General features: G+C 40.3%; 1 protein-coding gene across 36 annotated transcripts in view; it reads right to left on the bottom strand.

The window, feature by feature from the left end:
* CCDC73 (coiled-coil domain containing 73) overlaps positions 1–9416 on the bottom strand; it is a 58663-nt gene extending 49247 nt beyond the window's left edge. For 5 of the 36 annotated variants that reach the window (XM_083445012.1, XM_083445010.1, XM_083445014.1 and 2 more), the window contains exons 1-3: positions 9014–9416; positions 8767–8902; positions 5862–5999 (exon numbers count right to left, since the gene is read on the bottom strand). In XM_083445012.1, coding sequence (XP_083301138.1) covers positions 5862–5999; positions 8767–8902; positions 9014–9056 — 317 coding nt within the window. In that variant the 5' untranslated portion in view covers positions 9057–9416. Of the gene's footprint in view, positions 67–3325; positions 3366–4590; positions 4621–5154; positions 5811–5861; positions 6196–6363; positions 6681–7120; positions 7184–8547; positions 8747–8766; positions 8903–9013 lie in introns of those variants that run through there. The other 31 variants (XM_083445002.1, XM_083445013.1, XM_083445003.1 and 28 more) reach the window with 26 other exon arrangements.
* Between the last annotated feature and the right edge of the window lie 877 nt (positions 9417–10293).

The raw sequence follows: 10293 nt of genomic DNA, 5'->3' as shown, positions 1-10293 counted from the left end.
TGAAGACAGTCTACCCTGGTATATGCTGTACTGTACGTCAATTGCAATCCCATTCTAACACCTTGCCTGCAAGTATTAATTTGGAGAGAGATTATACTAGTAGCTGGAAACCTCGGGAAGGGAGAATGCTCTTATATTCGGTCCCTGCTTGTGGGTTTCCCACAGGCATCTATTTGGCCACTGGCCTGATCCAACAGTCTCTTCTTATTTTCTTGTGTTTTACTCCACCCACCCCTCAATAGTGGAAAGTGGCATTACACAAGTGTATTTGCCCATGGTGTGCACACTTACCACAACACAGTTGGTAACTAGAAATAATGATACTGAGCTACCATTTTCGGCTATTAAAAAAATACCCTCCAGTTTCAGGTTTCAACAAATGAAATCAGCCATATGGTAGATGAAGAGACATTAAGAAGGCAGTAGGGTAAAATGACAGGTTTTTCTATGGATTTTACTGTCTCACCTCACCATTACCCATTTCTATAATGCATAATAGCTTTACGCTGTGCTACACTGCCATATGGGCAGTGATAGCTGTTCAGTGCAGTAGTGCCACCCTCTCTTATTTGCCACGGACCACAAACTGCCTGTTGATGGCCTTGCTAATGAACATGAAATTGAATTACACTCTGATTTCTCCTAAAATTTACCCCTGTAGAATAATCCAAGCACAGCACAGCTCCCTATCATAAAAATGTCACAAAAACATCTGCTTTTCTATTCATAACTTTTCGTTGAACAACAAGCCTGGAGAGTTCAATTCAAAAGCTCACATCCTGCATTCTGAGCATAATTTGGCCCAGACATACAAATATTATTTCATTATTATGTTGTGTGACAAAACACACTTCTGCATTCTCTACCTAGAACAGATGCACTAGTACCTAGTTCTTCCTCATTTAAAATGCCAGAGCGTATTTATATATTGCTAGTATATACTGGAAACTATTTTTGAAAAGGAAATCAAACCCTATTCATTTAGAATCCGTTCTCACTTCAAGCCTGCTAGTCCAGATTGCTTAAACATAATTTCAGGATCAGTACAGACACAAGAAACTACTGGGAAGATAAAATGTAGGTGGTTATACTCATGCACATAAGTGAAGCAAACCCAGTTTATGCAGAGGTTATGCTCCAAGGCACCACGTGTTTTAATGAAATCATGTATATTTGAAACACCATTGAAAAAGCCTGCAGACACCCCGTTCCACCTCTTTCTGTAATGTTCTTGTGCCATTTTCAGGTCACTTTCAGGTTCAGCGTGATGTACATGTGTGCAGTCATACACATATCGGACACGCCAAAAATGGTTGCTGCCTGTATGTCTCATGCTGCAACTTCATTTTATCTAAGAGACATTTATTAAATACTAAAGAATATATTGAAAATAAATGCCATTCATCCTAAAATATTTTCAAATGCTACACACATAATGCCATTGCTAATTTTAGGATAGCTCTGTTCTAATCAAATAAGAGGGCTGCCAAATAAGAGAATAACTCAAGCTATACCTGCATTGATGTGTGCATGGCTGATGGTGAAAAAGTTAACTGAAAACAACACAGCCAATCACAGGGTTGCTGACTGATCCAGTGGAGGAATAGGGTATTTTCATTTATTTCCTCTGGTTTTGCAGTCCCTTATGCCACCCATTCCAAAGGGTAGCCTAACCCTCTGGAGCAGATATGGCGGAGGTGGCAGTTCATGAGAATAATAGAAATAGATCTCATATCTTGAGATCAACAGGTGAACAGTATCAATATCATAGTCCTGGTGGCGCAGTCATGCTAGCATTAGAAATCAAACCATTTGAAACTTCAAAATTTCGAAATAATTTTTTTAGAGAGAATCTTCTCTGAAATATTTGTGGTTCTGTACTTCAGGGATGGCCCAACATTTACAGACTCCTTTCCCCTTTCTCTGAATGCAAGACAATCATGCCTTACTGATCATCTGGAGCCAGTACAATGCCAATCCAAGAATTAACTACTCGGATATGTCAGATACCACTGACAGAATCACAGGGACATAGGAATGCAACACAAACAAGCTGGATCAAGCCAGTGTCCAATCTAGTCCAGCATCATGTTCTCATAGTGGCCAAAAACAGATGTCTATTGGAAGCTTGCAAGCTAGACAACAGGCCACCTGTAATTCCCAGGAACTGGTATTCTGAAGCATACTAACTCTGACAGTTGAGGTAATATGCAGTCATCATGACTAGTGGTCATTGATAGCCTTGTCCCCATGAATTTGTCCAGCTACATGAAAAACCAGCTACATAAAATGCTGTGATGAGATAATAAAGGAGATTATGTATTGGATTAGGAACATTTTTGGGAAGGTAAACGGCATTCCGTGTGCTGCGCTGGCTCGCCAGATGCAGCTTGTTACGCTGGCCACATGACCCGGAAGTGTCTGCGGACAGCGCTGGCTCCCGGCCTATAGAGTGAGATGAGCGCACAACCCTAGAGTCTGTCAAGACTGTCCCGTACGGGCAGGGGTACCTTTACCTTTACCTTTTTACTAGATATGGGATATATGGATTTCAATCACAGGAAGCTATTCCGTGGATTCCAGACAGTAATAAGCAGTCAAATACTGTAAAATTACTTGAAATTTCATATTACTAATCTATTTATTAATCTACTTTGCTTTAGTATACTGTAATTTGTATTTTTGAATATAGATGGATAGTCTGAGTGGTGCAGATGAAACTATGCTTAAGCAATGTGGAGCAAGCCCTTCTGGAGCAGAAATTCCTTCTGCCAGATTTAACTACCATTAACTGCGATAACTGCAACAACATTACCCATGATTAGAGCTAATCAAAGCGCCTATTGAACTGAAGATCTGAAACCAGTTTCCAACCATAATTTCAGATACTGGATTAAGCGGAAACCCTAGTTAGTTTAAAAATAATTAACATTGCTGACTGCCTAACAGTTTACCACAACTCACACTCCAATAGGGAATAGTGTAATTTCACATCACAGCATGGGCATAGCCAGGGGGGTGGGGGGGGGCAGCTGCCCCCCTCCAATAAATAAAAATCAATAGAAAGCAAAAAATAAGCAAACTGAAGTTCTGCCTCTCCCAACAAAGCCCTCACCCACACAAAAGCCCTGAAACCCCCCAACAAAAATCCTGATTACGCCCATGCATTGCAGTCCTAATTGCTAACGTTAAACAAATGAACGTGTTAAATCCACATTCATCCTGTTTACATGTTTTCTATGCTAGTTTGGCCTGCAGGTTGCCCAGATTATAAACAGCCAGAAGAAATTTCAGACTATAATGTTGAAATGTAGCAAGTACTTACCTGGAATTTGAGAACAAAATTCAGCACTTTTGCACTGACACTGTGAGAAAGAAAGAGTCTGATATTTCATACTTTTTTGTAGAATAGTGGAAAAAAAAGTTTAAGTTTAGAATCCTAATCCAATGAAATCCACAAACAGAATCCAGGTTCCATTAATTAATTTCCCACCTAAGCATAGGATACTATGCAGGGTGAGGGCAGCCTGCACTCCTGCACCACATTCTTTTTCTAACAAATTAAGGTTGCAACCCTATATTCACTTATCTGGGAGTAACCCCCATTAAACTAATGGTTCTTACTTCTCAACAGACATGTATAGAATTTTACTGCAAGTGGCTTAAGCTCCTAATTGGCATATAAAGGAGGAAATGGACATCAGACACCCCTTCCCGCCCTTCTGATCACTGAACAACGATCTGTTGCTTTCAGACTGAAAAGCACGGAACTTCTGTCCAGCAAGACTAGAAGGGTCCACAAGGAAAATATTCAGGATGGAAGAATGTGAAAAGATTTACATTAATGACATTTAATGTTGATTTCTAAGCAAACACTAGATTGCAATTTAGGGATTGGCCAAACTCAGGAACCAATCATTGTTTTCATCACATTTTTTCCTGTCGACTTTGGTTGTTAACTCTCTGAATCACAACGGTTCCAGAAGGATGCTGCAGTGCAATGCATTTAAGAGAGTAATTGAAAAATTGTTCTGTTCAGATTATATCATAATCAACTTCTCTTTGAATAGCTCCAATTTCTGTTAAATTTTTAAGAAATGCGTTTGTATTTTCTTTGTATTATGGACACTAAAGCTTTAATTTTGAATTTATGTGGGTGTCTTTTACCACAATAAACTGCTATTTCATTTTATTTTTTTACAGATACAGTCCCTTAAGCTCAGGCTTGATTTGTAATAAAACAGCAAGCACTAGGCAGAGCTATGTTGCCTATTCCTCCCACAGAAAAGAAGTATATTTGTCAAGTTTCCAAGAAGGAGAGGGAGGGGAAATCTCCCTCTATCTATTCTCTATCTATCTATGCGGTTTGCCATGGGATCCTTCCTTGGATTCGGCATTAGGAGAGCCATATTTATGGCATTTTTGTTTACAATATGTGCCATCCTTCATGAGTCTTAAAGAGGAGCTTGAAGCTATCCATTGCTGCTGCTTTCCTGGCTTTTAGCCAAAGAGTCCCATGTCTCTGCACTCTGCTCAAGTGCTTTTTTAGCAGAATGTGTTAATCAGTTTTTAAAATTAAAATAAACAAACCTGTGTCACAGATCATCAATTCCTCTTCTACTGAAAATACAAGGCACCAGATAACATCATTTACAAATGGCAGTTGCCAGATTCTCCTGAATCACCTGCTGCTGTTGGCTCAGTTCTCAGAAGCAGATTTCAACTAGCATTTTTTTCCTCATTTCACCATTGGATTGTGTCCATTATATTTCTACCTAACTTTTTTCTTTTCTGTTTACCTTTTTTTACAGTTTAACACTAATGATTTTATCTCTTAAAATGTTTATGAAAATTGATTTTAATACTTTATTGCTATTTAAAATTAACATTTCATATTGTCTTGTAAACCTTTTAGAGGTCTTTTGTACTAGTAAGTGGCATATAAATTTTCTGAAATAAAATAAAAGCAAATACTTTTTATTAATTGGTTATCAGTGATAAGGGTTATTTTATACATTACACAGAGAAAACCAGGTTTCCAATCTAGTCAGCCAAACCTGGTTCTCTAACAATTGTACCAGATTATGCACATGTTTTCAAACATGGGTTTGTTACAATTACACTTTATATGTATTTGAAATATATTGGACATACATAGAATACCATTTCTGTTCTTCAGCCCATTTTGCAATATCAGCTTCCTCCATTATTTGAGGTCACTAGCAAAGCAACTGCATAATTCTAGGAAGATGATTTCCAGTTTTACAAACTTCTAGAGATTGCTAGAATGCAGATTTCTTGCTAATATCATTCAGAGAGCATTTTCGCAGGAGTCCTCTCCTGGGAATCAAGGAAGATATTAAAAACAAGTTTGGAGAAGCAATTCTTGCTTTCTCTTTCTTATATTCTCTTCCTCAGCAATAGGAGGCATTTTTGACAAAATGTGATCAAATTACAATTCTCCACAGGAGAATACTGTATAGCATTGGCTTGTCTTAAATATTATGCTGTCATCCAGTGGCCATTGTTATGAACTGCACAACTCTTCTATTTTACATTTATTAACAGAACTCAGAAAAGGTTATGACCTAAATTAAACAGCATGGAATGCCATGTGGGGCGGGGAATAAGATAAGCCAGAAAATTCACAAAATGCAATCTTCCCACTAAAGGACTAAAAGCTAGAAAGGTGTAGGCCCTAAAGCCCTGAGGGACAAACAGTATTGTATTATGGATGTGTTTTGCCTCGTTTTAAAGAGCTACTCAGAGCAAGCTATTAAAGATTTCCCTCAAATAGTAAGTTTGCATATTGCCACAAGGGTTTCCTCTGAGGCTAGTAAAACTGTCAAACTTATACTTACAAGTCTGAAACAATCATTCCCCAGAGACAGCGGTGGTGGGATGAGAGAAAAATAGGAGAGCAGCACACCGGTTGGGGCTGATGGGAGTTGTAGTCCAAAGCAGATGGAGGGCACCAGTTTGGCAAAGTACGTACAGTACTAGAGGGAGGGATAAGGAAAATTCTGACATTGGAAGCTCTGCCTTACATCTCTGTTAAGTGGGGAAAGAAGGCGGAGCTGCCTAGACCCCATTTACAGTAGTCAGTACCAGTGAGGTTTTGATGAGGCGAAGTGTTATTTGTCAAGAAGGCTGTGAGGGAAAGAAGACAGCTAACAGAGGCACAACACACAGACACGACACACGACACACAGACCCTTCTCCCAACAAAGCAACAAAGTGCCTAGATTAAACGGAGCATACTAAAAGTAGAATTCCGTAACCTACCCCAACACAAAGGAAAGCAAAACCACGCTTAAGTCAAAGCAGAAAGCAGCAGGATAAAGAAGCAAATACTGTACATACTCTTAGGCACTTCCTGCATTCTCCTCAAAATGTACACTGAGGAGAGAACTAAACTCTTGAGTTGCTGGTCTCAAACCTTCAGCAAGGTGGGGAAGTCTCAGGCCTGAGGGAGAAGGGAAGCCCAAGTCTTGCCTGACCCCACCCCAAGCTAGCTAAATGAGGGTAAATGTCTTCTGAATCTATTTCACCTCCTGGAGGCCAAAATTGGAATTACAAGCTCCTGATCAGCTCAGCTGTACTCCTTTGCCTGATAATGGCATCAGGCTGAATCACTTTTTGCCTGCATGTGTGGATAAAGTTTGCAATCTCCAGAGGGATTTCAAGTGAAACCCATTGTGTTTCGTAGAAGCTATCTGAAACATACTGCATTATTATTATTATTATTATTATTATTATTATTTGAATTTATATTCCGTCCTATAGCCAGAGGTTTCAGGGCAGATACTCTGTCTCAGGTGTGTAATTCAATTATCAGAAGAGTCCACATAGTTTGAGTTCTGTACTGATGCAAGGAATATAATTTTAAATGTTTAGAATTACTCCAGGCTCTGGGTGTATTATTATAAACACCAGAATCCAATAGTTAGAAGGTTAAAAAAATAATAATCCCCCTGCCCCGTGAAGAAAAGCCTGTCTTTTGCTTAGGCCACATCACAACTAAAGTTTGATTTATTCCGGCCGTGAGCATCAGAGGAATAGATTTCTGTTAAGAAATTCGACTCTCACTAATGAGGATGAGATCATGGGCTGAGCGCACCTGTGCTATCTCCTTGTGGCTGGTAGCTCAAGGTCAGTATGGCCGCCTGCTTAATTACCGTATTTTTTGCACCATAACACTCACTTTTTTCCTCCTAGAAAGTAAGGGGAAATGTCTGTAAGTGTTATGGAGGGAATGCCTACGGGTGGCGGGGGGGGGATCTGCTGCGGTCGTGAGCAGAGGATCCATTGTTCCCCTTCCTTTGCTCACGAGTGTAAGCGGATCCTGTCCGGTTGGTTCCTTTAAAGCAAGCAGGCTCTCTGTCCCTCTCTGCTCCTCACTCAGCTCGCTAAATAGCAGCAAAGTTTTTCAGCTCGCTAAGCCGGGGATGAGCGGCGAGGAGGGAGAAAAGCAGAGCCTGCTTGCTTTAAAGGAGCAAAGCAGGAGAGGAGAGGAGCCTTCTCCCCTTAAACCCCTCTTCTTCATTATTAGCAGCATCCTTCTCCACCCACCCCACGCGTGCTCCTTGTCCCTTGAGTGCTTTTCCTTCCCTCCCCACTTAAAACGTGGTTACAAAGCACGGCTCCCCATGGATCCTCAGGATTTTTGCATTGGGCTACTCTAAACTCACTGTCAGATCACATGCCTGTGGCCACAGCATGAACCACAAAAATCATACATCCACTGTTTCATTTAGAATATTTTTTTTTCTTGTTTTCCTCCCCTAAAAACTACGTGCGTGTTATGGTCGGGTGCGTGTTATAGAGCGAAAAATACGGTAATAGCAACTATGAACCTGTGAGAATGTGTACTCCCAAATCCTGGAAGGTTCTATCTAGGTGAGCTTCTGATTGGCTAGGAAGTCCGGGTTCGGTTATTAGGCCAGTTTTATGTAGTTTTGACTTACGACATTTTTCTGTGCTTCACACCTTTTCCTGATGCTTGAGCACAGGTGTTCCTGTGCTGTAGGTTGATGTACCTTGTAGGTTTATATTAGACTAAGTTTTGCTGTGTTTTTTAAAAATGTATTTACATTAAAGATTTTCTTGATTTACAAAGGTATGTGCAATGTCTCTCTCTTGTATTATTATTTTTTTTACCATTTCTGTTTTCCAACAGTATTTTATTTGTACTTTTCATGGGTTTTTCTTTTATTATTCACTGTCAATAAATTGCCTCATTCATTTTGTGTCTGTTTTATTCTAGAAAGCTTGGGTCCCCAATTCTGGTGTTTGGGACTTCTTGGTTAATGGCTACTGTACAGTGTAATTTGTCTGTGGCTCAGAGGGCAGAGTGGAATTTTAGCTCTTGCCTGTCTGAATCGGCAGGGTCTCCTGACCTAGACTGGAAGACAACAAGAGCGGTGTCAGCATACTACTTTTACAGAGTCCAGTTGAAAGGCTCTGGCTGGATTTTTCTACTGACTTAGGCTAAGCAAGAGTCCTCACTTCCTGGGCTTGGAGGTCAGGCAATCTTGACACACATACCCCAAATTAGGGCAGAACAACATACTCCAAAGCAAAATGCTCTTCCACCATCTTTCTCCACATGAGGAAGGAAGAAGGTATGCAGAGCCTACAAGAAAAACAAAGAGCCACATGTGATATGTTTATTTTTCTGAACCTCAAAATAGGCCTCAGACAGTTCAGAGATCTTAGGGACTAATATTATTCTGAAATCAACATCTATATGCTGAAGGGTTTTACCTTTTGTGTCCTTTCAAAGAGGGGTCCAGAGGGGGATGCCAAGGATGAGGGGGTGGGCAAGGGGGAGGTCTCTGGGAGAGGGGAAATTCTATTCTTTCTTCCCAATCAGGAAAACACTTTTCTGAGTCTGGAAAGCCTAGAAAAGAAAGAGAAATGGGGCTCATTGTTAGTGCTCTCTAACGCCTCTATGCTCAAGATGAATTCTCTATCATCAAAGAATTTAAATGCTGAAAGAAATCCTGCTTACATGTCTTCTTGCTACTCTCACAAGCATGAAATGATCCAAGCATAGGAGATCCCCAGGCCTTCTAGAGTTCTGGTGACCAATGAGCCAGCAGAGGGAGGTGTCACAATGAACCTCATGACCCAACAACCCTGGGCCCTGAGAAAACTAGCAGCCACAAGCACTGCTCCTATTAAGTGACACTACTAAGTTTTCTCATATGACTTTTTTTTCCATTTCCCACTTTTTATAAATATGCAAAATGTGCCTATTTGGATTCCAGCTGTAGTTGTTGTTGCTGCTCCTACTGAGCACTAGCTGTCTTCTATACCTGTCTTATACCCTCCAACATTTCTCCCATGAGAATAGAAATGTCCTACTCCATTATTATTATTATTATTATTATTATTATTATTATTGGGTTGCTACAGCCACTCTGGGAAGTTTCCAACATATACAAAAACATAATAAAGCCTTAAACATTGGGGAAAAAACCTTTCCTTAAAAAAAAACAAAAGCATAAAGAAGTTACAAACAACCATCAATAGTTGGGGGGGTGAACTCTTAATAGCTTGCATAGGCTTAGTGGAACAGAAAAGGTTTTTTGGCACAGAAGGCAAATGCTGAATCTCTATTGGCAGGATGTTCCACAGGACAGGCCAAGGACACTATAGGCTTGATTTTTTTCTTGTTGTCAAACAAGCCTCACCAGCTCAGGGAATGACCAAAGATGCTCTTGCAGATAATCACAGTGATCAAGCTGGAATATAAGGCTTCAGGCAATCTCTGGACCCAAGTGGTTCAGGGCTTTGTAAATCGAAACAAGAATCTTGAACCTGGCTTTGTATCAGATAGGCAGCCAGTGCAGCTCAATGGCGTCACATGTTCTCAACCAGAAGCTCCCATCAGCAATCTGGCTGCAGCATTTTGTACCAGCTGGAGCTTTCAAACCAGACTGAGTGGCAGCCCCCCTGCATTACAGTAATCTAGCCTCAAGGTTACCAGTGCAGCATCCTGGAGCAAGGATTTCCACATATTGTGGTAAGAAGCAAGAACGTATGATTTTACATCCTTTCTTATTTTGAATAGATACAGCAAGAATAGCCCATACAAGGAGCCCATGTCAGAATGAAGATTTATTGGGATCAGAATCAATCAGTATGGAGGTCTTAAGAAGCTGAAGCCAGAAAATTTTATGCTGACTGCTGTTTTCTTCATAAATTTATTCTCGGAATAAAAGTGTTCAGAGTTCCAGTGGGGAAATTCAGAAATGTTGTTTGGCTGAGTGAATATGTTACATTAAT

This window comes from Podarcis tiliguerta (genome assembly GCF_965153285.1).
Source record: "Podarcis tiliguerta genome assembly, chromosome: 1".
Lineage (NCBI taxonomy): Eukaryota > Metazoa > Chordata > Lepidosauria > Squamata > Lacertidae > Podarcis > Podarcis tiliguerta.
Note: the sequence above shows the minus strand (reverse complement) of the source record. Positions and strands in the feature narration are given on the sequence as shown.